Below are 27,382 nucleotides of genomic sequence, written 5' to 3' on the forward strand. Positions count from 1 at the left end.
CTATGGCATACTGTATGCCATAAACCAGACTCATGATAAACTTTTATTTTCCTGGCAAGTATGGTACCATCATTCCAGAGCTATATTTAATACTACCATTTGGGCCTATGCTTGTGCTCAGTTTGGGGATTTATGTAATCCAGCTCCAGTTGGCTCCAAAACAGGGAGGGAAGACTAAAGACCCTGTCTGGAAATTGGGTATTCATCTAGGCTGTATTTATGCCACACAAGTAATGGCTCTTTTTTCTGATGTTCTATCTGCCTTAATATATTGATTTTTATTTAAACAATACCCTGCTATTCAAAGGCAGTCAAGAAGGACCAGGATAAATACACTATCACCTCTAGATCCACCAGGATAATTACCGGTAATTCCATGTCAGTGCTATACTAAAACCTGACTGAAACAAATCCAAATAATTTACTTCCTCCAAGGCCCATTGAAGCTGAAGCCTGATCACCTTCTCCACCTTTCCCAAAAAAGGAGAGGAAGATTGGTTGAAAATCTTCTACGACAATATCTCAAAGAAAAAGTGGATCGACTATCCCATCCCTACCTCCCACAAAGTGGAAACTTCCACAAATTATGAGATTTTAATGGATTTACATTTATTTGGGGGGAGGGGATAGTATTGCTTGGCAGGTATAGGTACTAGATGCGTTCCTGGTGTAGATCCTTTCCCTCTTGGGAATGAAATAACACAATGATAATGTATGGATGAAATTAGGATAAATTTCTTTCAAAACAAAGAGAGGCCCAGTATTATAACACCAAAAAAAGAAGAGATTTGGAATATTCTGAATTTATATCCATAACAGCTTGTTTATTTTGAAAGTTAAAAATAACAGGGTAAGTTGATATTGTAAGCAACAAGCTTTATTCCTTGCAACAAGGCCCAAGGAAAGACTTTTCCTCTCTCTCTAAAATTTCTAGGAACAAATCATACTCCACAGTACATTAAAAATGGATCTTCTCAAAATGCTTGGTGCATAGTCTCTACTTTGTAGTAAGAGGCAAGGCTCTTTTCTCACTAAGACAAGTAGTAGTAATGCTCTAAGTGGGTGTCTACAGACCCACTTTGGAAAAGCTGCAGAGACAGCGTAATTTGAGTAGCAACATCCATATAGATACTGTAGAAGATGTAAGGATTTTTTTAAGGTGACATATTGGTAAATCTTGGATAGCATTTCTACCAAATAGCAAGTGGATGTTCAATTCTCCTACTCAAGTAGAGAATCAGGATAGTAGGCTGAATACTAAACAAGGTGTTTTTTCTTCTGCTATCTATTCTCTATAGCAGGAAAGGAAAATATGTAATCACCTAGAAGATGTTGCCACATTACAGCTGCCCAACAGACCCATCTAAACATGGCCAATGTGAGAGATACTGTGAGCTGTCCAACATACATGACTCATTCTTCTCTACAGAGATTTTTTTTTAATTATTCTGAGAGTTTGTTTGTTTGTTTTGCTCGCAGGAATCTAGGTTGTAGATAAGCAACCGTAACAGATGCAAAAGCATCCCTGAGATTGGGCCATTCTAAACTGATCCTCTTTTCACTCCTCCATCACATGAACTTTAGCTTATAACAAGGTTAAAATGAAAAAAAGTATCTTTGAAAAAGAGTAACATATTTCAACATGTATTTAACTTCAGAGAATGTGAAATTAAGCTTAAATACCAAGAATTTAAGAGGTAAACTGCCAAAAGGTATAGATAAAATGAAGGAAGGACAACATGCCATTCTATAGTAAAGGACAAAAGCATTTTTAGATTTCCAAATAACACATTGAAGACCAAAATGCTCCACCAAAGCTAGTCGACAAAAATTAAGGCAAAGCAGGATCTTGAAAGTCTTACTTCTTGTTTGTTATGCCAAGACTTTCATCAATCAGCCACTATAATAGTTCTGTCTGTGCAAACACACTAGGAGTACATTGGACAAATAGTGTCTTAATTAAAAACAATTCTCTAGAAGAGATACTTGCAGCCTAGCTCCTCTTCTAAATAATTTGCAGATCTCAAGAGATAACATAGAATTTTTAGAACTGCAGGAGGAAGAATGGACACTTTTTATAAGGGAAGGAACCAGAGAAACATCAGCAGGTCTAGGATTTTGCAAATGCATCCCAGTAATCTTTTTTAAAAAAACAAAAAACATATCAGAAAAGCACAACGTTCTAGCTATCTTATTTTAAAAGCTTGTTTAGTTCTTGTTGTAGTTTCTTAGCAGCATTGTTCTCTGGTTCAATTTTCAAGAGGCTGTTGATATCTGCTTTGCTGGATTTATAGTCCTAGAGAAACAGAAACAAAATTGTGAGAAAAATACCTTTGATGTATTTTTAATGGATTAAAATACTTTGATGATTTTGTTGCAGCCATACCGTTCTAACTGTAGACAATATCTGCCCCTGTATGTACTGTCCTCTTTTATAAGCAAAGAAAGAATTGTTTGGAGTTGTCTTTTTAACTTACACAGAAGAACCACAAACCCCCACCCTCCAGCAAAATATGATAAGCAGCTCCAATAGCTGTCTGCAAATTTACAGGATGGTTCTTTAAATGCAATGCAATAAAAGTGATCTACACTGTAAGGAATATTATTTACTGAAAATCTTAAGAGAACCCAATGGGATTATTTCCTTACCAACTAATATAAATCTGAGTGCCCTATGCTGACTGTGCACTTATCTAAAACTAAAAAAACCCACAGTTCTTTACCTTAAGCTCTTTATATGCTTGTGCTCGTCTGTAAAATGCCTTGACGTTCTTAGGATCTATTTTAAGGGCTTCTGAGCAATCCACAATTGCTTCTTTGTACTGCTTCAGGTTCAGGTAACAAAGAGCCCTGAAATATAGAAAATAACCTATAAATATCTTCAAAAACAATTGGTTACAATTTAGGACTCAAGGTATTGATTCATCTCTTGAAGACTAGTAGTGCAAATGTTCCATTTGTATTTTCAAATATTTGGCTTTAATTATACTTCTATACAATACAATTTGTTAAAAATGTCAAAAGGCTTTATACATCTTGCAACATATCTACAATTTCTGAAAAGCTTGTCCTCCAAATCTGTTTCCATATCCCTGAAATTATAATAGACGTAATTATTTGGCATTATTTGTCACCACCAGTACAGTATTGTTTTATTTGTATAGTGACTTACTATTCGTTACCATTACATATTTACTGTTACTACACACTTACTAGCTGAAGTTTAGTTTAATGAAGAGAAAGACGAGGGAGTCAAGAAGAGGGAGTCAAGCTATTCTCCAAAGCGCCTGAGGGTAGGACAAGAAGCAACGGATGGAAACTAATCAAGGAGAGAAGCAACCTAGAACTAAGGAGAAACTTCCTGACAGTTATAACAATTAACCAGTGGAACAACCTGCCTCCAGAAGAGGTGAATGTTCCAACACTGGAAGTTTTTAAGGAGAGACTGGACAGCCATTTGTCTGAAATGGTATAGGGTTTCCTGCCTGAGCAGGGGGTTGGACTAGATGACCTCCAAGGTCCCTTCCAACTTTATTATTATTATTATTATTATTATTATTATTATTATTATTATTATTATTATTATTATTATTATTATTATTATTATTATTAAGATACTGCAGTTATATACACTCTGAGCAATATGTTGCTCTAAATTGCTACATCTTTCAATTCATGCGTATAAATGACAATATATATTCTAAAAATGTAGAATGATATATTTAGCCAATCCAATTTTTATAGTTAACAACTCTCTAGAATTTTTTTTTACAAATATAGTGCAGCGCCTCCATGTAGGATTTGTTCACAGGCACTTTGAGCTTTCAATCTAGTTTTCAGAGTCTTTTTGAAAATATTATTGAGCCCTTTGGAAATGTAATAGAAATGGAAAATTAAATATTTGATCCTGTTTTCGTTGTTGTTGTTATTGTTATTATCCTACATCAACATTTTTCATAATAGCAATTTTAAGATATGTGGAGTTTTGAAAGCACATGTCCACACATCTTAAAGTTGCCAAGCTTGATAACCAGTATCCCACATCAGTCCACTGCAGGATGAAGGCTTTTTTTATTGATGGTTATGTAATCTATCATGTTGATCCAGTGCAGGTTGATAGGCAGAAGTTCTTCAACTTCTAGGATTGAATCACTCTGCCAATTTCCATGCCCAAGGGAGGACAGGAAACTGGATCTCCCTACTCCTAGTCTTAATATCTTATCATGCTGGCTCTCAGAACAGCACTATTTACAGCACTATAAAATCCCTTGTTATAATGTACTTTTTGGATTTTGTTTGGTACGCTGTATAATTGAATTTAACCCTTTACTTGTGCTAGCTTAAAAACAAAGCTATTTTACCAGTGTGTGTTTTACTTGGATGGATGGCATATAAGTTAAATAAATAAACATCAGCAGCAATTTTCTCACAGCCCCACACAGGATAAAAATGGAACCTTACTCTACCAAAAGGATTCTCACCACTGCATTGCATCCTTTGGAAACTGCTATTTATTTGATTATTATTAGCAGCTTTTCTAATTCATTATTCCTATGTAATGCAAATGGAGGGAGGGGACTGCTCTTTTTCAGTTCATAGGCCCAGTTTAACTTACGGATCTTAACTGCCTTCAAAAGAGAATGGGAAAATGTTTTTCCTATATATGAAAGACAGATAAATGTCATGCAAGTAGAACAAGAAAATGTTGTTCTGAAATAAAGAGCTATAGAAGAAAAAAAGGACATGTGTAGGTGTGTTTTCCATGAATAAAGTATTTATTAAGGTGTTCTGCCTTCAGTATAATTTTAAACTGACAATCAAATAAACTCCAGTCCCTGACACTATGATAAAGTACTTTGGTTCATACATTAGGCAAAGCTGTAACATCTATCAATCAGTCAACTTTCTGAAAGCCTCAAAATAGCAAAAACGTTCATTATATTGCTTCAAATTATAACAACAAAGTAAGAGATGGAAATTATATAAGCATTATATTATAAAATACAATAAGATACACTGATGAGATTGATTTCCATCTTCCTATGGTTTTTTTTGTTCCATGTGATGGAGTTGAAAAATAATTTTACTATTTGCCATTTGATTTTAGTCCTTGCTTAAAGGTAAACACTTACACTAAAAACTGTCCAGAGCATCTGGAAATGTTTGCGTTAAGGGAACAGACTATCATGACACTGTAGATATCCACATGGGAGAAGTAATCGTCAGTTTATGATAACAATTTGGACTAGAATTGTCATAGCTAAGTGACACAGTGATAAAGCACAATGCCAGGTGATTGCGCCGCTTAGCAACAGCAGTTCTAGTTGCTGTTGTTAAGCAATGATACATGACTACAACGTCTGACTCCCTTTCCTGTTGAGTTTGCTTGTGGGAAGTCAGCAGGGAGTGTTGCTGGCTGCAACATCGAGCACTGCAGTGGCTTGAGGACTTGTTGCAAGTCCTCCTCGTTCAGTGCTATCATAATGATCAAAAATGGATGTAAGCTGAGGACTACCTGTATAGAAAACAGGCAGATCCGAGCTCTGTTTCTGCAACTCACCGGAACAGTTTCCTTCCATGCACAGAGGGGAGCCGAACTCCTTCAGGGGAGTGCAGAAACAGAGTTCAGATCCCGAAGATCTGAGCTCCATTCCGGCAGCCTGCCAGAGCAGTTCGTTTCCACACTTGGAGGGGAGCTGAACTCAGCCGGCAGCTCTTTCAGTTTCTCTGTATAATGATCTGGGAGATTGTTTAATGACCACAACCGGGAGGGCTGGGATTGTGGTTATTGAGGAAGGCAGTCATATGGATATCTCGCTTAATGATCTCTTCACTCAACAATCGAGATACTGCCTCATAAGTTGAGGACTACCTGTATGTTTGTTATTGAACCATGCTTTTTATATAAGGAAACCATTTATTTCATTCTTTGCCCTTGGGGTGTAAGGTTTGGAGATACTATTCCAAGTTCTCATGTTCCTCATCATATTGACATATCTGAATTATATCTTGTTATCTCTAATAAGTAATCTAAAGTAATGTGGAAATTCAATGGAGATCAGTGAGACTGTAATTTTTGTTTTTAATTCAGACTGGAATTTATTACATCACTGGATGTGTAAATCTCAAAGGCCAGTGTGAGTGATCACCATTTGAACAGCCATCATCCTTGAATAACTCAAAAAATTGCAGCAAGCTATATAAGAGTTGCATAGAGTGCTGCTCATAGTGGTGCTGGCTAATATGTATATCTCGAGGATAATTCCTTTCTATGACCCATTTAAAGTTGAATAAAATTTTAATTTGTAAAATTATATTACACATAATTAATCAAATTGTGATTTAACATGTAATGTCAACTCCACCAGTGGCATCATCTGATTACTTAACAGTCAAGCTATTTTTCATTTGGTTACATAAGCATTACCTGTTAGTGTAAGTTGTGCATTCCATCTTGTGGAGTTTTATGCTCTCTGTATATTTTTCAATAGCTTTCTTAAAGTTGTTCTTTTTCACAAATTCATTTCCTTCTAGTTTCAGCATATTTGCTCGTTCAGTTGAGGCAGCGTTAGGCACTGGAATTCATATTCAAGAAAAAACAGCAAACTAATAGTAAAATGAAAACATTTCATTGCATGTTTATTATTATAAGAGAAAAATGAAAATCCAGTCCTGAATGCTTAGGACTTTGAATGACAGTACTTAAGATTGAACTGTACCATTTCAGAAATTAAACATTTCTGCTATAGAATATGATACTTCAACTATCACCAATCTCAATGTTTTTCCAGTTAATTGGAATTAATTAATTCTCTGAACTAGAAGCCACTTGTAGTGCATGGAATAGTAAGTTTTGCAATTGTCTTCCTAAAGTCAATTCATATATGATGCCACTCTATTTATTCTCTTTAAAAAATCATGTTTCCTATTGTTTAGCAGAGCTTAAGGAATACAAATAACAACATGCTTATTTATTGATGTGATATGTGCTGATAGCAAGTTTTTGTACATGTTTTTATCAGTCATTTTCTACCCCAAAAGAATGTCTCTTCCTCCACTCCAACAGCCATTCCAAAATACATTTGTGGTTCCTTGGAAACACAACACAACAAAAATGAAAGAGACTGTGGACAACATTTTAGAAACGTATATATGAGCTAAAGATGCTTTAGTCACTTACCACTTAGTAGATGAGAAGGCTACTGACCTTGTTTTGTTACAGGACCAGAATTACTTGCTTTGGCTCTTGGAGTATCTTCCTGGCTTCCAATAGGAGGCTCCCACCTTCTCTGAGCAGAAACGGGAACAGCTGGGATGGGGGGTAACTTCTGGCGCCATTGAAGACCATCTTTTTCCAATAAAGCCTTTGTCATTCTAAATGAAGAGAACTATATTTAAGCTTATTGTAATGCATATTATCTGCTGCAATATCTTCTTGAAGAGATGAAGAATCACCCCCAGAGGGAATAATCTTCTTACAAATGTTTAAGTCTCTTGCACTAGCTCTTAAAAGTGTCAGTATTTACTTGAATACTTTCCCAATTAGTGACTCTTGGTGCCGTACATTATAAAATATAAACAAATGAAAACATCTCAAAACCAAAAATAACGTTGACCACCAAGAGAAGATTAAAATATTTAAAAGCATTTAAAACATTAAAAGCATTTAAAACATTTAAAATACAAGGCAACCAAGCTTTCGTCGGGCACTCCCGACATCATCAGGGTTGAAAAAGGCGGTTAAGGGTGGGACTTATATGCAGCCCTCAAGTGCCTGCATCCGGCTACGTGAACGTGTGATCGGACCCAGCTGCCTGTGCTCCTGCGCTCTGGATACCTTCCTTTTACTTGTGCGTAAGCCCTTCACCTCCCCTCTCTGTTTCCCATCACACATCCCTTTGATACCTACGCCGAGGCCGGGGGGGCCTTTCCCCCGTGCCTCCACAGAGAGGGGAGGTGAAGGGCTTACGCACAAGTAAAAGGAAGGTATCCAGAGCGCAGGAGCACAGGGAGCTGGGTCCGATCATACGTTCACGTAGCCGGATGCAGGCACTTGAGGGCTGCATATAAGTTCCACCCTTAACCGCCTTTTTCAACCCTGATGATGTCGGGAGTGCCCGACGAAAGCTTGGTTGCCTTGTATTTTAAATGTTTTAAATGCTTTTAATGTTTTAAATGCTTTTAAATATTTTAATCTTCTCTTGGTGGTCAACGTTATTTTTGGTTTTGAGATGAATGCACCCAAGNGTCAAATCTTTACCATTATTACTAGTCACAAATGAAAACAGTATAAAATATATATGGCACCAAGTAAAACTTTTACTATGGATGCATACAGCCAGGAAACAGGGGCTTTCATATGCTCAGGGGCCCAGGCCTGGGCACACAACCAAGTCTTCAAGGCATTGCAAAACACCAGCAGGTCATCCTGATCTCTTAAGATAGAATATTCTAAAGAGCAGGAGCTACTTCACAGAAGGCTCATCTCCTGTTTACCACTAGTAGACAGACATTCCTTGGCTGGTGGGACCTGCAGGATGCCCAACCTGCCTAACTGAATTGAACAGGTAGAAACAATTGGGAGAAGATGGCCCTAAGATGAAAGGCTTTAAATGCAATAACCAGCACCTTGAATTGCACCCAGAAACACACTGGCAACCAGTATAGCTCATGAAGCAATGTTACATGTGTCTAATATCTAATACCCTGTATATTACCCATGCAACCGTATTTTGCACCAGTTGAAGCTTTCGAATGATGAAGGGCAACCCCATGTAGAGAGTATTGCAATAGTCCAGATGAGAGGTCACAAGGCCATGAATGACCCTGAGCAAATATATCTCGGGTATCAACGAGATGGTATCTGACTTTTACAGGTCAGAAATTGCAATACAGCCTCTTTATTTATTTATTAAATTTCTATGCCACCCATTTCGCCAAGGTAAACTCTAGATGGCTTACAATCATTCTTTTGACTGGAAGGCCAGTCACACATAATGGCACTCTCTGCCCCCTAGCTTGCATTTGAGATGTTGGCCTTTGGAGATGATGCTTGATGGGATTGGGAGAAGTTTACAACCCATAATGGTGGTGTGGAAATGGGATACTGGGGCTGCGTGTTATCCTCTGCCCATCTTTGAAGTAATTTATGAAAAATTATTTTTAAATGTTATCTGGTAAACAAATTTGTGTCTATTATCAGAAAATAAATGAAGAAAGATTTTGGTTGCTAAGTTTACAAAGATTTATTGGTCATATATTGTAATAGCCATTTCACAGCATTCACTTAAAAACAAACAGGTGACTGATTAATAATTACTTAGTTATTATGGCTATTTCTAGAAAGTTTATTTCAATATAGTATTCCCAAGAAATCGCTGGTTTACTTTATGCCTGTCCTCCACATTTAATGGCCTCCGTGTTGACAGGGTTCTAGCTAAGGTGTGCTAGGGGGAAAATTGGTGCAGGGAGAGTAATGTGTGTCCCCTTGAGTTTCTGGAAGATAGAATATAATCCAAATAATTATATAAATAAATAATAGGCTTTGTTCCAAAACATTTCCTTTCAATGCAGAACGTTTTATATATCTCTATACATGGCATGCACCTTACCTAAATGAGGCTAGAGTATGGAGGATTACAATTCATGCTAAGTATTTTGAATGTCAAATCCCATAATTCCCAGGCATTATGGGCTAGAATCACAGACTGTAGGAGTATAGTCCAATTCATCTCAATGGCATCAAATTTGCAAATCATTCAGTCATTTTTGTGTACTCATTATATACAAAGGAAGGGATTACCTATTGACTCCATCATGTGCAGCCTGTACAGTGCAATCAATCTGTAGTACCGTTTTGTAGTCCACATAAGCTAAATTGTATCGTTCAAGAGCTTCATAAGCTGATGCCCTCCTCAACAAAGGTTTGATTCCAAAAGGGACCAGATCTAGAGCGCTAATCAGCAGAGGAGAAAACAATAGTTCGTGGGAGCAGAAAAGTTAATATTCATATTTAATTCCTGGAAGCATTATATACATAGAAGTACCATTAATACAAATAATATTTAAATGCACCTAATTTAACATTTGAAATTTGGCTGAATTATCCAAACAGCTTTACGTATTTGATCCAAGAGGGTAACATATCTATGTGCAGCTTATCTCTGGAAAAAGTTTCCAAGGTATAAGAGAAAATAAAAACAATAGTATGATATATAAATATTGTGCTCATGATATAAGAACTGCTCCATTACAAATCTCCCCACCCCGGAAATGGCTGTTTATCATCTTTACTAATGCTCAATACATATTTATTTAGTAATATTAACTTTCTACTCTTGTGACAATATTTTTTTTTCTTCTGAATCACCTATCAAATAATTGGAATGCCAAATCTGTTCAACTCAATCAGTTGCAGAGACAGGTCAAGATGGTGAGCATTTACCCAGATAATCACCAGAGATGATGTCCAACTTAATGGCACCTAAATAACAAACATGACATTCCCATTTTTGTAATATTTACATTTCCCAAACATAAGAGGTATAGTGCTAACTCCATGTCATCAATTAAGAGGGCTATTGCTATCTTAAGGATGCACAGCAATCCATTTTTTAATCTCTCCTACATTTCTTACTGGTTGTCAGTTGAAGGAATACATATCTAACTCTCAGGATTACCATCTTCCATCTTCTCTCCTCTCTAATAAGAAACTACTGACAACTGGATATATAGAAGTATATGTAGCCTCTACATAGAAAAAAAGTTAAATGTGGAAGATAATTTTTCACAGTTCTGAACAAGCAGAATTAGTTACTTTCTTTATGGCAATCCCAACTAGATTATGAGAAACCTCAACCATTAAATAGCCAAAAAGTAAAAAAAAACAGGGATGTATGCACTACTTTCATTCTTCTTTTCTTGAGAGAGCAGCTACTTACGCAGAGCAATCTTTAATGCAAAGACTACAGTTCCCATCTTTCAAATAACAGGCAGCACGATTGGAATAGAGAACACTTTTTTCTTCTGTATTCACATCCCCTATGTATAAAGACAAGTGTTAAACTATAACAAACATGTCCTAAGAATAAGAACAGCATTTGTCTATGGTAAGGTACAGTTGAGTTTGGCACACTCTCCTCTCTTTGAGATACCTTTTGCTGTCTACATAAATCTTCAAGTCCAATAATTTCTATCTAGCCTAATTGGGGAAAAAATAAAAGGAATTGTGTGGTTTGTGAGTAACAAAATTTTCTCTATCACTTTATTATCCTGAATATATTAGATTTTTATCTTGTGCCAATTGTGAAAGAACTCCAATAATCAATAATGTCTTTTTATTTAGAAGTTGTATTAGTCCTCCCTAGCCGTCCTATGACTGAGCTAAATTCGTTTTTTTTATAATTTTGGTAAGGATCATTGAAATGTAGTTTATATATATTCAGATATATCAGCATCTCCAGTTAAGACTAGAAAAGACTATATGATCAGAATAGACATAACTAAACTTTTTGAACCAATGGTTTCACTTAATATGACATTCAACACTACTCAGTCTTATATACTAGCTTTCAAAGGACTATTGAATATTCCTATAAACATGGCTAAATAACCAATATGGTCTGCCGATTTCTTTATAATTGAATACAAATGTCAAAAAATAGAAATACATGCAATCAAAAATGAAGTTTTCTTACATATGTTACCTTTGCTGTTTTCTATAGACTGGGTACCTAAATGATGCTTGTATACAATTTAAAGTAGTATTTATTCAAGGAAAGAGACAGAGCTAGCAACTTTTTGCCTTATTTTTCAATAGGTAGCATGTAAACGTTTGTATCCATTATTCACACATGATTAGCAACAAAGAAAAGACAATATGATGCCTAAACAAATTATGGAAATACTTTACTTTTATATGATCTTTTCAAACAATTATATATTAATTACTTAAAATTCTTTCTCAGAATATACAATATTAGCATTTTATAAAGATATAAAGAAATGGTCCTTAAAAATGGTCTTTATGTTACAAAAGGCCTTTTAAGTTTTCTCTACTTTCTTTCATTTATTTACTAGATATCTTAGGCCTTTCACTATGTTCTATCATTCCAGAATGTTGCTTTCTATTTGGAAAGCACTATCTGGTGTTTAGGACAAGACTACAACTACAAAGGCTACAATTGCATAAGTCAAAGGGAGACAAGGCTGAAGCTAGAATGTAATTAGATAAATTTCTGTTCCTCACCTTAGAGTCCATAAGGAACACAGGGAGCAGAAATAAACAGAAAATACTTAAAAATGAGCCACTCCTATTAAAGCTCTGAGGCTCAGGGCAATAGAAAGGAAAAGAAACAGAAAGTGCTTCATTAGAGCTATCCAACTTCTGACTCCACACTTAACTTTCACTTCTGCCAGTGGCCAAAAATCTCTCATTGTGACTGCAGCAGATAGCTTTGCTGACATAATAAGTCTAAAGCTTATTATGAAAGAGGTTTCAGAGGCTCCCAGTAACTTAAGACCAGGAAATTATGAAGACCTAAAGTTCTTCTTGTATGTCCACCACAATCTGCCACGTTTGGTCTATATGTAGTCCACTGGCTGCAATTCCAAGAATATGTAGCAAGAGAAAGAATGCTGTTCCATTTTAATCCAGAGGACCATAAAGCACCTCTTATCTACCTAAGAAGTTGGTAAAAAAAAAAGCCCAGAACGCTCAAACTCAGCTAATGGGATGGAGTTTTTATATTCTGCCATCAGGTACTGTTTAAATTATTCTGGGTGTCCACATTTATGTAGCGGTAAAATCATCTTTGTGGGTTTGTTTGTGCATTTATACTTCATGATCCTCAAGCTCGGTTCTAGTTTTATAGTCTAAAATATTAGTCACTAACCTATTTTTTTTTAAAAAAGAAAATGTCTGGCCAAGACTTAAACCCAAAGAGAATGCGCATTGATATAAATTGGAATTCATCCAGGACCTGTTTTGAAATATAGCATTACTAGTCTAAGCCCAGGCCAGACTCAATTCTGAATTATGTGTCCTTCTAAGCTTCTGCTCCTCTCTTGACAAAATTAAAGACAGTGGCCCACACACTTTACTATCCAATTGCTGATTCAACAGATTCAAGTCTCATCTCTGCCAGGGAATCTCTCCTCCTCAATTTCACCCACCTATGAAATGGGTGAAGTCATTACTCAGAGATATTCTGAGATAATCCGTGAAGGCCCTTCGTGATTTTGCAAATGAAATGTGGAATTGTAAACGTAAATAATGCCATCCATCCACCCTTGGCTGTGACTTTGAAGCCCAGCTGGACGCTCCCACCCCATCTTACACACAACTCATTTCCAACACGAAACAAGTATAGTAAATGGAGTCAGACTTGGGGAAATAAGCCGGCACCGAGCAAGGAGCGACCCCGATGGCTGAGGGTAAAACCCTTTCTCTGCCTATCGAAGGGGTTATAAGAGAGGCAACGAGGCGACTGCCTCAGAGTCCTAGCCCGAGGTCTCCCGTTCCTGATTTCCCGCCCCGGACACCGAGCGAGGCCTTGCGGGGCTTCGAATTCCAAGCCAGTACCTGCCGCTTCCAGCAATTCCAGAGCTCGGGCGTAGAGCGCAGCCGCCTGGCCGTATTGCCCATTGCGGAACTGTTCGTTGCCCGCTTGCTTAAGGTCGGCGATCCGCGACGCAGGAGCCATGAACTCGAGGCGAGGGAGGTCTGAAAAAGCCGGCACCGGCTGGCGGCGTAGAAACGAGAAGACGCTTCCTTTCTCCGTGCTCGATTTAATTAGGGGCGGCGCAAGCGGCCGACGCCCCGCCTCCCTCCTTTAGAGACGCCTGTGCAGCGAAGGTCCAGCACTATAATCCATGCAGCAGATTAGAGAGTCAGTGGTGGTGGTGGTGGTGGTGAGGGTGAGGTATGAAGCTAGGGGCTTAGACTACGGGCACTGTATTCACTGGGAGGTGAACCCAATTGAATATTTCGAGCTCCTTCTATGGGAGGAAAGCCCAGTGCATTCATTCTGGAATAATCTGTCAATAAATTTATAAACAGTAATCTCCCATAAAATTGCATAGAAATGAACTGAACAGGAAACTGAAGTTTCAGTAAGAAAGAAAAGGTACATATTAACTTAAGTCTCTCTCTCTTTCTCTCTCTCTGTGTGTGTGTGTGTGTTTGTGTGTGTGTGTCAATGACTTTCCAACAGATAGTGGGGTTTATATTAAAAGGTGGAGAGAATCACATCAGGGTTTTTTCTTCTTCTTCTTGTGCCATATCTGTTATCACAGTGGTTCTCAACCTGTGGGTCGGGACCCCATTTGGGGTCGATCGACCATTTCATGGGGGTCGCCAAGCAAGGCTGTCCGCCATTTTTTTTGTCCGCCATTTTTTCCCCCTTTTCCAGTGGGTGCCTTACCTCCCTTGGGCTGGGCCAACTGGTGGTCGGCCTGCTCCGTCTCTGCTGCTTGCCAGCTACGCCTCAGCTGGCGCAGGGGGTGGAACCACGCATAGTCCTCGACTTATGACCGGTTTAGTCCTCGACTTACGACCGGTTTAGTCCTCGACTTACGACCGGTTGGGGTCGCGGCATTAAAAAGATTGAGAACCACTGTGTTATCGGATGTTGGCAATCATATTGGTGATCCTGTTTTTATCAGCAGCCACACGAAAAAGTGCTGCTGAGTTTTGTCCATAGCAAAGTTTAGCACAGGCATATAATAAAGTATGGGAGGGGAATCTAGGACAGTGCAAATTCTGACCAAGACAGAATGCTTTTTTATTAAAAAGGAAGTGGATTCTGTACAGAAGATTAAGCCATGAGGGGCCTTACTACAGACATCCATAAATTGCAGTGGTCCCAACCAAATTTGTTACATTACTGAAATTTATAATGCAACAGAAGGGAGAATTATTAAACACATAACAATAATATGAGTTCTATTTAATTGCTATTAGATTTATATCTAGGGATATCTATTTGTTTGTGCCACCCAGCCCCTATTCATCAGTGAAAGGTCTCTGTTTTATAGTACAAGAACAGTCTAGCTAGCAGATGTCTGCAGACTACACACAGCCTCCTAGTGGCCCTCCTGGCCTTTTCTAAACCTCATAATCCCTCTTTTAATCTTTTTAAAAAATCAGAATGGTAGCATTGAAAGGAACCTTGGAGGTCTTCCAGACCAGGACTTTTCATGATATACCATTCTTAAAGCAAAATGAGTGCCTTAACCTTTGCAGACAGTTAAGGTAGCTATTTTGTTTTTTAAAAGTCTCAGCAAAGCTGAATTTTTCGTTTATACATACTCATTTTGGTCCTTATTTTTCCTCAAACTTACAAAACAGTGGGCCAATTCTTAACCATTTCCTCTCTCCCCTCTTGTATAATTGGCTAACAGATTGTTGTTAATAAGCTTTTTGCTACAGACAATTGAGTTGTCTGATGGAATTTAAATGTAATTTAAAATGTCGAATACTTTTCTTGGGATTGCTAGAATTGCCCCAATAAGATCATTCTACTTAAGCCAGTGCATGCTGTGATATATAAATCCTTAATTCTCTGTATTATTTAATAATTGTAACACAATTCACTTAATTCAAGAGTTTTCTTCCAAGAAAATGGATTAAAAACTGAATCCAGGTAATAACAATCCCAAATAATCAGGACTGTTCTTCTGAACTGGGTATACTTCGACCATATACTTATAGTATTCTAATCATGACTATTCACAAGTAATCCTAGGTATAAGATTGCAACCACATATAAGTTAAATCCCCACTGTACAAAAGCTAACATATATTTGGATAAGAGTAGGCTCAAAAATTTACTCAGCCAGGGTAGTTTAGAGGGATAGGTTGGGCCAGTTACTGTGAACATGCTGACTTAACAAATTTTTTTACATTACATTGGAATATAAACCACAAAAGTCCTTGTGTGCCAAACAAGCCCAATGATTGTTAACCTGTGCTCAGGGGCTCGCTGATAGCCAATGGCTGCACTGCACTCTGGTGCTTCAATTTACATATATTTTCAAAAATTATTAAAATCTTAGGGGATTGCTGTACCTGCCCCCTCCCCCCCTTTTAAAACTTCCTGTCTCAGATCTTACAAGATGACAATTTCAGGATATTTTAGTCCTTTGTGTCTTTTTTTAAAGTGTTTTATTTAGTTTTGTGGTGCTATAGATACATCCTGGACAACAAGAAAACGAACTTACGCGGTAATAAAGGATATAAATTAGCGAAAGGTGTAAATTCCGCCAGGATGATTGAAAATTCATCTTTCAATGCAACGTGTGAATCCACCATCTCCAAAATTAGTGGGTTTGCCACATCTTACTCAAACTTCGGGAAAGCGCGTGCCCACCACACCCTCTCTTGTGCATAAACGAGGAATAAAAGGAGGGACTTCATTATCCCCGTAGCCACGCCCTCCAAAGACAGGAGAGAATTGGCGCGAACCACGTGGGCAGGGCTGTGAATTACATCTCCGCCCCCCCCCCCCACCGCGCTGTCGTCCGTCAGTCCCAGCTGCCGGGTGGGCGGGGTCCGTATTGGCTTCGGGTTTTTTTGCAGAGGCCGGCGGGCATCGCCTTGATAGGCTGCTCCGAAGCGGAAGTGCAGCCGCTGTTTGGGGGGGGGCGGGGCCTCTGCTTTTAGTCAGAGCGAGTAGAGCTGCAAGAAAGCGGGCGGGATGGGGCACCGGTGATTGCCGCTTCTCTTTGATTCTCCGCATCATCCCAGCCCTTGTCTACCGGCTGCTGCTCCTGCGGCCATGGAGACCGTGCAGTTGCGCCACCCGCGCCGGTGAGAAGCCGGACTTTGGGGTCCCCCCCCAGAGAAAAGGGCGTGACCGTGCGATTAGGATGGTGGAAGAATGGTCGAGGATAGAGCCAAGGGGGTTGCGCGCACACTGCGCTTTTTCTTGCCTCTGAGACCTCCTCTTCGGTCTTTTCTGCAGCGGAAGCTCTGACCTTTCTCCCCTGGTTTTCGCTGGTCGGGGTTCGCCTGCACCTTGTGCTCAAAGGACAGGCGTCTTTCTGCAATTCTTTGTCTCAAACTGTGTGCCCCAGCTTGTTTCCTATTGGTGGAGTCGGGTCTGCGTTTTGCAGCTGTTTGCCTCTTCGGTCTGCGTTAGTTCCAACTATTTTTTTCGATTTAAGTTCCGTCTGAAATTCCTAGCTACCATCTTGGGTCACCCTATATGTATATTTTGAGTATCTGCTTTCCTTAGTCACTGTACCACTGTACAGATTTTTCATTAAAAGTCAGCAGAAATGCAGTGGTACCGTTAGCGTGATACAACTGATGATATCTAAAGATATGAACTTGGCATCTTAACTGAGGGTGGCCTAGGGTGAAATCCCATATTGATTACTCTAGTAGTTTTCCAAAGATTGAGATAATCATCTCTGCCTGGACATAAGTAATTTCTGCCTGGGTATTTAAAACAGGGCTTCCTACAGTTCAGGTTGGTTTCCAGGTTTTGGGGTTAACCCATCAACAGAAGAATAGAGAAGTGAATAGTAAAAGTTTTGTTTTATGGATTTGCAAGGCTTTCCAAGTAATATGTTGCCTTTTTAGAAATAGCTTTTCTGTGGGAGGTAGAGCATAAACTGAAATTAAAAATATTATGGGTGCACATGCGTACATTTTGATGTACTTTGGACATTTTAGACGCCATCTACAGAGGAAGTTGGTATCTTTACTTACCAAAGCTCATTGCTTGCTTAAAAACATAGTAAGGGGAAGTGAATACGTAGAGGAGCACCCAGTGTCTTTAACTGCACAAAGGGAAGTTCTAAAATGTCAAAATCCTGAAATACTGGCAATCAGTTTCTTGTACAGTTTTAATTGCTTAAACAGTGGCTTAAACATTTAAAGTATTAAATATTCTGTATATATAGATTGCAAATTATATAATTTCCTGAATTATTACTAGATTTTTGTCCCATCTTTTTTTTTTAAAAAAAGTTTGATCATAATATAGGCATGAAAGTAACAAAAGCTATGTTAGTGGCAGTACTTTGTGAACATTGCTATTTATTTGATATCTGAAGATGTCTAGAACCATTTATATAATACTTCCAGAGATTTGTAACAAATTGCTTGATAGTGGTAATTATGGTTATTTGAAAGTTATTTTCCAGAAGCAGAATAAGATATTTGCTTTCTTGTCTCCTCTTTAACATCTATGTGAGCTGCTAAATGAGCTCATCTGTTGCCATGGGCTGAGGTATGATCAGTATGCTAACAATACCCAATTATATCTATCCAAATCAAGCAATGCTATGAATGTCTTACCTAGTATTTGGAGTCTGTGAGGATCTGGATGGGAAACAGGCTTCAGATAAATCCTGACAAGACTGTGTGGTTCCAGCACTACGGCATCTTTGGTTCTGGATGGGATTGCTCTGACCCAAACAGACGCAATACACAATATGGGGGTCTTCTTAGACTCATGACTTCTTGATGAATGGGGTAACAGATGTGGTTAGGTGGGGTTTTGCAGAGTTTTGTCTTGTGCACTTGTTGCACCTGCTGCTGGATTGCCAGGCCCTGCTTACAGACAGTCACTCATCCCTAATCACCTCCAGAATTTATTATTACAATGTAGTCTACATGGCGCTGCCCTAGAAGAATATCTGAAAGCTTCGACTGGTATAGAATGCAGTGGCACAGGCAGTTATGTATGCTCTTAGAACATGTTACACCTCGCAAGCTGAATTGGTTGTCAGTTTGTTTCTGTCTCTAATTAGAGCTGCTGGTTTTAATCTTTAAAGCCTTTCGTGGCATGGGACCAAACTATCTGAGGAGCCACCTCTCCCCAATTACATCAGCCTGTGCCATTATATCTGGTAGAAATAGCCGGGACCTACATTTGATGATGCTAAGAGACATGTTGTTTCTGCTGTGGTACAAAAGATTACCTTAATCTTTGCATGCAACTATATTTCCAGATTTAATACTTAAAACGAAAATGAGATTTCTGAAATCATGATACTTCTTAATTTTAAAACATAAGAAATTCTTAGGAAGATGATTATCAGGTGTCAAATTAGGTTTTGCATGGTTAGAGAATGCTAATTTCATATCAATATTACATATTTGCTTAAGTGTTTATATCATAACAGGTCTGATGTTAACCATTTAATGGCAGATGCAGAAATACATTGTGATTCATCTAACCTTCTAATTTGGGTTGAAATTTTTTTAGTCTTAATAAAACCTCTTGCACATGCTTCATCTTGATATTAACTCATACTAGTCATGTATAACATATTGTTGTCTTCCAGCTGTATATTTTAGGTATGAATTTATTAAAATCCCTTTGAAAGCATACATAATGTTTGTATGAATATCTTTCTAAAAGTAAAAGAGTAAAGATTATATTGGAAAAAAGAACTCTTATTTTCCAGACTACAGGTAGTTCTAATTTACTGCCTGCCTTGTTTAGTGACTGTTTGTAATTATGATGGTGTGAAAAAGTAACTTTGCAACCAATCCTAACATTTACAACGTTTGCGGGTCTGTAATGCAAAGGAAAGCTGAAGTTGTTGTTGTTGTTGCGAAGTCGTGTCCGACCCATCGCAACCCCATGGACAACATTCCTCCAGGCCTTCTTGTCCTCTTCTGGAGTCCATTTAAGCTCATGCGTACTGCTTCAGTGACTCCATCCAGCCACCTCATTCTCTGTTGTTCCCTTCTTCATTAAATTGTAATATTGCACTTAGCAATATATTTTTATTCTTATTTTGTAATATATAAGTTCTGTGAAATCAAATGGCCTCTAAATTGGATGGATGATTGGACAGATAGACAGACGGATAGATAAATAAATAGGAGTTGTAACTCAGTATCTAGAGAACCAAAATATAGTATAGTCTACTCTATGACTTAAGACCGCAATTGAGTGCAAAATTTCTGCTGCTAAGAGAGACAGTTTTAAGTGAATTTTGCCCTGTTTTACAACTTTTCTTGCCACAGTTGTTAAGTGAATCACTGCAGTTAAGTTAGTAACATGGTGGTTAAGTGAATCTGGCTTCCCCATTGATTTGCTTGTCAGAAGGTCGCCAAAGGTGGTCACATGACCTCTGTGCAACCATTATAAATATGAACCAGGTGCCAAGCATCTGAATTTTGATCATTTGACTCCGACTCTGGCATATTCACAATTTGGATTCTCAAATTTATTTTCTTTCCCTTTTTTCTTTTATTGCCAATAATTTTTCAAACTTTTTAGTTTTTGATTACTTGATGTATTACTTGGTTTGTAGCATTTCTCTATTTTGATAAATAGATAATTATAATCATAATTAGTCTATACTGTATACATTGAATTGTATTTCCTACATATAATATACTTGCATTTCTTTAGATTGCTGATGAAACTTTGTAATCACTTTTCAAGCACCTTTATTATTCAATTTTTATAGCCACCCATCTCAGTCAATGATAAGCATAAGTGATTTTAAAATTGGGTTAATGTTTTCTGTTAAAATGATTAATCTCTAATATGTGAATTGACTGGTGATATTTCAACTGAGGAGGCAATTACTCAATGAAGTAATACCCAAAGAGTGTATATGAGGGATTCTAAAATTGATGATGGCCACTTAGACTAGAGAGTCATGTTTGTGAAATGGGCATCTACATAGGTAACCCTCACTAACTGCCTAGTTCAGTGACCACTCAAAGTTACAGCCATGCTGTTTTTCAGTCATATGATCGTCACAGTTATGTGATCGCCATTAGAATTAGTAGGCATCTTATTCCTGACCCCCTTGTAGAACAGAGAGTCCCACCCCCTTGTAGAACAGAGAGTCCCACCCCCTTGTAGAACAGAGAGATTGAAGAGAAAAACATTATAAGAGAATAAACAGGCATACAGTGGGAAATACACATCAAAAGCACTATGCTGTTTACTTTCCAGTTTCTCCCCTTTGTGAGGAGTGGGAATGGATTAGACAAAGGAGAAATTGCTTGTCCCCCTTCTCCTGCAGAGTGGAGAGATTGGAGAAAATGGGATTACAAGAGAGTAATCAGGCACACAACAGATAGTGTGTTCCCAGCTGCTGATGCTAGTACATTGCTTTTGATGGATATTCCTTTGTGTGCCTGCTTACTCTCTTATAATCTTTATCTACAATGAGTGTAAATAAAAATATTAATTCCTTTCTTGTTAATTATCCGAGCACTAGGATACACATTCCAAAGGGTATGGAAGTGAGTAGGAGGCAAACAAAAGTGAAAAGTGTGAAACTGATTAGTGTTGTCAATTTTGAGCCAGAAAACACAGTTATTGTCATTTCCTACTTAGTGCTGATCCCTATCACGGTGCGAAACAAAGACTACTTATATAAATTTATCAAATAAATAAAATTACAGAGTTTAAAAATTCCTAATAGAGGTAGCCGCTGAATGTGTTATGATAACATTTAGAAATGAATTAATTGGTTGCTTATAGTGGTTAATACATTTGAATTCACACTGTGATATATGAAAGTGGCCTGTTTAAAAATGCACAGCTAGAATAGTTTGTGGGCTAACAATTATCCAAATAGTAACTTGGGAAGGATAGTGTATTTGCTGTTTTTTTATTCTAAACCAGATTATATTCTGTAATCTTAAAGCTTTATCATTAAGACTTGTTTTTGTGTTTCACCATTTCCTGAATGGAACCTTAGTAATATTTCCTCTTTTAAAATCATTATCTGTTTTGCATATGCTGCTGATTTTTTTATATTTTTGCATTCAGAAAATGAATACCTAGTTTTCAGGCAACTGTAGAAAACATTTCATAATTAATTGTGCATTTTGGATGAAAAATATTTTATGAATTAGAATACTTCCTAGTACAAGAGATACAACTGATGCAAATGTCAGGCTGCCTGAGAACTTTGAGAGTCTCTCTTCTGCCTGTCCTTAAAAAATGCAGTTTTGTATATGTATGGATTATGCTCAGTATTGGTAAAATAATTTGTTAATAAACTATATTTGCTGCTGGAATTAAGTTGATATTGAAGGTCCAGCCATCAAAATCTGATAACATATCTAATTATTTGATTCCAGGCAGCTAAGAAAATTAGATGAAGATAGTTTGACAAAACAGCCTGAAGAAGTGTTTGATGTGTTGGAAAAACTTGGAGAAGGGTAAGTAAACCACACAAATATCCTTATCACAGCCTATATAATGTTGCCATAGATAATTGTGCATATAGGATTGATGTCATTTCCTGATATGTACTGTCAAACTAAACTCTATTGAAACAGCAAGTCATTTTGAAGACTAAATAAACCAGACTGCTTATTTCGGAGCAAAACATTGTTTTATAGACTGCAGTAGAGAAAGTTAGCTATAGAGTGACTTGTACTCTAAGAGACAGGAAATGTCAAGCTGTTTTATTGTAGCATCAAATGTTCCATATATCTTGCACCATATATCTAGCGGAGCTGCCACAATTTATTTGAATTATAATTTCCAAACACTTTTCAGGGGTAGCCCCATCCAAACAGTCAAGAGAGATTGTAATTACCCACTGAGGAAAGATCACATAGCTTCATGAACTGTAATTATGCATACATAATTTTTGCCTACACATGCAAACTCAGTGATAGGTGAGGTTCAAGAAGCATCCCCAAACTCTGAATTTGCTTTTTCTGGGAATGTTTGTTTCAATCCTACAGTCTATTTTTTTTCTATGAATGGTACTTTTCTCTTAATCTGGATTTAATTTCAGGTGGTTCTCTTTCATCTAGTCCACTATTAAGATTAGAAGGGATCCAAGGATGCTGATTGCTTCCTTGAAATTAATTGGTAGGGAACAGTTGAGCCTGGTGTCATCAGTAAATACATGGCACTCCATTCCAGAACCCAAAACTCCCCCACTAATTTCCTATAGATGTTATACAGCAGAGGTCTCCAACCTTTTTGATTTGGCGGCCCGGAAAGGGAGGCAGGCACCGCTGTGTGCGCACGCACAAATGGGCTGCGTACCTGCGCACACAAAAATGAGCCCCACGTGCGTGTGCACAAATGGACCATGCATGAGTACATGCGCACAAGCAAACGGCCGCATGTGAGCGCATAGGCACATGCAAATGGGTCAGTGCAGGTACGAGTGCTGCAAATGGGGCGGCGCTAGCGCTGGCAGGATGCTATGAGTGGTACTAGTGCCGGTGGGATGCCTGAGGCAGGGCAGCGCTAGTGCCTGTGGGGTGATTGGGGGCGGTGTGGCGCTAGCGCCGACGGGATGCTCAGGGTGGCACTAGTGCAGGTGGGACGCTCAAGGGCAGGGTGGTGCTAGTGCTGGCGGGATGCTTGGGACGGTGCTAGTGCCGGTGGGATGCTCAGGGGTAGGGCGAAGCTAGCACTGATGGGACACTCGGGGTAGGCTGGTTCGTGCACTGGCCATCCTTTCACGCAGCCTGGTGGCCAAGCGGCCACTGCCTGGTAGTGGGCCATGGCCCACAGGTTGGGGACCTCTGTTATACAGCATGGAAGATAAGACAGTAGCTTATGGAACACCATAGGTAAGTGATTCAGATGTTGAAAAATAATTCTTCCAGTACCACTTTTAGGCAGGACCCAAACCATTGCAAAAGAAGAACTGGGCTGGATCATTTTAACTAGCTTTCTAAACTTGTAAAGGAATAGAGCAACTGCCAGTCTAAAATTGACCATAATGATTTTTGTGTCATGGAGTTACAGAAAGTTTCTCCATGTTTGACCTAGCCAAATGATACTTAATTCTGGGACATGCCTTGTTGGATTGGGACTGGGGGAGGTAGCTACCAATGAAAATAGGTTCATGAGTTTGATATGTAGGAAAAACATTGTTTTACTTTACACTTTTGTTACTTTAGTTACTGTGATTTTCTTTGTTAAATTAGTATATTTGTTAAATTAGTACATTATGTTTGCTGATGATGTTTATGATTATGAGCTTTTGGGTATAGGTAATCCTTGACTTATGGTCATTTAGTTACCAAAGTTACAATTGTTTACAACTGCATTGCTTAGTAACAGAAATTCTGCCACCAGTGGCCATCGTAACTCAAGACTACCTGTATACATGCAGAATTCTGTTAAAGATTCCATCCCTATTGTTCTGAAGACTATGTTTCTAAACCGGCCAGGAAACCATTAAGATTTTTCAAGCATGGTCAGGGAAAAAAGCCTAAAAGGGTACTATTAGTGAGGTCCATGAAATGATTTTGTCATTTCTATGGAGATCATTTGTTACCATCTTCATTTTTGCAATATGTGACCTAAAGATTATTCTGCTGCTACTCCTGTAATGTCAAATATTCCATACTGCCATAGCGGTTGAAAGTGCACAGACATATATTAGAAGATAAGTATTTTAGTTCCTGTCTTCCAAAACAAAGTAAACATTTTTACATGAATCAAGTTAGTAGCATTTAAAATGATTTCATAACATTTTATTGTTTTTTGTTTGTTTCTCCCTTCTCCCCAAGTTCTGGTGTTTTGTTTGTTTAGCCTATTTTAGGTTCTGCAAGTTTCCTGCCTCAAGGCAGTAGGAAACTCTGTAGTGGTTAGAAGGGTTCCAAAGGGGGGGCTGCTATGTCTGCAGGTTATCCATTTCTAGCAATTGAGGAAGTTGTGCTGTGTGCAAAGCCTCACTTTCTCAGTCTGAGTTAAAAGAATGAGACAAGGCTGTAAATATTCCAAAATTTTCTCTTATATCCAGCAGTGCCATACATGACTTAGATTGCACTCTTTTCAAAAGTGAGATTAAGCATGCAAAATATACTCCACAGTTCATTTCTAGTAATGAAACAAATCAATTAATCTTTGGCACATTTAAAGTTAAGTAACGTCACTGGTTCATAATCTGTATCCCACTAAATAAAGATATTGATTAACGATGAATATTTATGATAGTCTCACTTTTAGCTTCTAAAAACTAAAAAGTCAGCTTCTTGAGAACAAAAGTTATGTTTTTCCTCCAAATATATTTTTTCCATATTAGGAGTATTAAAACAGCTTATTCCAGTAATGTTTCTCATATACAGTAGTACTTAAAAGGTTGGTGAACCCTTTTTAATTTTCAATAGTTCTGCATATATGATCTATGATATAATCTGTTCTCCACATAAGTCCTAAGAACCCAATTAAATGAGTCAGAATATTGATTTTCATTGATTTATTGAGGAATGAATCCATTGATTTAAGTTGAGGACTACATGGCACTTTTCAGGAGTCAAGGTTTGACATGAGGCATTCCAGCACAATGATCAAGCTTCTTTTATTTTATTCTTTCTGAGTTTGAAGTTTGGGTTTCTTGTTACAGATCCTATGGCAGCGTATTCAAAGCTATCCATAAAGAAACAGGCCAAGTTGTTGCAATTAAGCAAGTTCCTGTTGAGTCTGATTTGCAGGAGATTATTAAGGAGATATCAATAATGCAACAATGTGATAGGTAAGTATCAGCACTCGGTATTTTCATTCACCAGTGGGAAATTTCTTGTTTCTCATTCTAAAAATGACTGTTAAAAAATTATGTGGGAAGTTATGTCACTTTTTTCTCTAGATTGTTTCTTTTTTATATACATTTTTTATTAATTAATCATGAGTACTTAATAAACAACGTGTTGTCTGAGTCCATTGGTAATTCAGTGGTACATATTAACTTTCCCAGTCCCGTTCCAATACTACACCATCCAGTGCTTCCTTGATCCTCTCTTCTTCCGGTGGTATGCATTTTTCCACACTGGGCAAATACAATTCTTGTTACTGTCAATACATATACAATTAAATATAGACATCTTCATCACATTTTTCTGGTATTATACATAATATCGATAGCCAGAACATATCTCAATTGCATATGCACTTAACATCCATTTGTTCAATCAATATCCTGTTTTTCCTGCTTTTAAATTTTTTTTAATTTCCCATCATTGTTCAAAATATCTCTATTGCTTATAATTTTCTCATAATAAATTATATTTGGGAAACCAAAAGCTTCCCTTATTCAAACTCTTTTAAAATTTTCATATTTCCCATCTCATAACAAAGTATAATATTCTAGTTACAAATCCTATCCTAATTATAATAATTTCATTTCTAACAGTTATCTATTTTCTTAACCATATTCAAACATCTGTTTAATAGTATAATATTTCATCTAATAGGTCAAAACCTCTATTTTCTTCAGTCTTACTCTAGCTTTCTTCCTTTGCCAAATAATTTTCCAAGTCAGCACATTTGAATCATCAAGTAATTCTTCCTCTGTTTTTGTATATATTGTTTGGAATGAGGAAGAAAAATTGATTGAAATGTTTTTGGAAGAATGCTCAACCCATTTATATGCATTAAACAGCCTCCATACTTCTCCTTTAGTTTTTCTTTTCATTTCTTATTTGTCAATATTCAGATTTCTCCTAACAGCTTTATCATCTGTTCAATCAGCTCTTCTTCCTTATCCTCAAATGTGTTCTGAGATCTTGACAAGTAAAATCTTTTCCATTTTCCATTTCCAGTGTTATCATTGCATTTTCTAATTTTTCATTTGTCTGTATCTGTCTGTTAATTCCTTTCTTTAGGTCCTCAATCTTTAGATCCGTTTCTTCTAATTTTCCTTCTTTTTTTTTCTGGGTTACTAGCTCCTTCTTTGTGGTCATTGTCTGGATTTGTAAGTTTGGTTAGAAAATTGTTCTTTTATCTCATTTGCATTATTTTTAGTCTCATCATGAAATAAAACAATTGTCTCTTGGATTGATTTCAACATAGAAATAATTTCTTTCTGAGATTCATTAACATTTTCTTGTATGTATATCACGCTGGGGGCTTCAGAGACAAGTGTTAAAGATGGTTTTTTTTACCATTTGAGGCTAAGTATGAAACACCCATTTTGTTTTTGTATGTAGTCTTTATAGTCCAATAGGATCCCCAACACAGATAAGCAGCCCAAGAGGGTTTTTTTTTTCCCTTTTCCCAACTGCAGTCTGCAAAAGTGAAAGTTTCCAGGAACAACAAAGAGTCTTATTTAAGTCCAGGCTTCAAGGCAAGTTTCTTATAAGCATAATAAATTGTAGTGCCGTGATTCACCACTAGATGTTGTTGTCACCGTCTTCCAGCTTTCCAAATCCAAGCCTATTGTATAGACTTTCAAATATCTTTTCTAAAAACACTTTCAAAGGTACTTTTAGTCCCCAAATTTCAAAGCTATATATCTGTATTAATTCCAAATTGATCTTGTAGTTTTTTCTATTTTCCCTCAAAGCAATTACCGTATTTTTCGCTCTATAAGACGCACTTTTTCACCCCCAAAAGATGGGGGAAAATGTCTGTGCGTCTTATGGAGCGAATGCTGCCTCCCTTCCGCGCTGCCGCCGCCGCCGTGACCTCCC

At 37.6% G+C, this 27,382-nt stretch overlaps 2 protein-coding genes across 2 annotated transcripts in view; one reads left to right on the top strand and one right to left on the bottom strand.

Moving 5' to 3' along the window:
• Positions 1-798: 798 nt before the first annotated feature.
• TOMM34 (translocase of outer mitochondrial membrane 34) lies at positions 799-13,784 on the bottom strand. Its single transcript, XM_015816361.1, has 7 exons — positions 13,583-13,784; positions 10,941-11,040; positions 9,803-9,955; positions 7,208-7,374; positions 6,428-6,575; positions 2,724-2,850; positions 799-2,296 (listed from the first exon to the last, which is right to left on the bottom strand). The coding sequence occupies exons 1-7, from the start codon at positions 13,701-13,703 to the stop codon at positions 2,192-2,194; spliced, it is 921 nt and encodes a 306-aa protein (XP_015671847.1). The 5' UTR covers positions 13,704-13,784; the 3' UTR covers positions 799-2,191.
• Positions 13,785-16,700: 2,916 nt separating this feature from the next.
• Positions 16,701-27,382, top strand: part of STK4 (serine/threonine kinase 4) — a 56,699-nt gene continuing 46,017 nt past the window's right edge. Inside the window, exons 1-3 of the mRNA XM_015816362.1 lie at positions 16,701-16,810; positions 22,076-22,156; positions 25,321-25,449. Coding sequence (XP_015671848.1) covers positions 16,779-16,810; positions 22,076-22,156; positions 25,321-25,449 — 242 coding nt within the window. The 5' untranslated portion in view covers positions 16,701-16,778. The remainder of the gene's footprint in view (positions 16,811-22,075; positions 22,157-25,320; positions 25,450-27,382) is intronic.

The sequence above is a fragment of the Protobothrops mucrosquamatus genome, unplaced genomic scaffold, assembly GCF_001527695.2.
Source record: "Protobothrops mucrosquamatus isolate PMUCROS unplaced genomic scaffold, P.Mucros_1.0 scaffold437, whole genome shotgun sequence".
NCBI classification, from domain to species: domain Eukaryota; kingdom Metazoa; phylum Chordata; class Lepidosauria; order Squamata; family Viperidae; genus Protobothrops; species Protobothrops mucrosquamatus.

What these genes read in the sequence shown, in the direction of transcription:
- TOMM34 (XM_015816361.1), bottom strand. Translation starts at nt 13,703, where the DNA reads ATGGCTCCTGCGTCGCGGATCGCCGACCTTAAGCAAGCGGGCAACGAA. An exon ending in TGCACAACTTACACTAACAG is followed by an intron (nt 2,851 to 6,427) that starts GTAATGCTTATG and finishes TCTATATTTCAG; the next exon opens with GGCTCTTTGTTACCTGAACC. An exon ending in AAGCATATAAAGAGCTTAAG is followed by an intron (nt 2,297 to 2,723) that starts GTAAAGAACTGT and finishes CTGTTTCTCTAG; the next exon opens with GACTATAAATCCAGCAAAGC.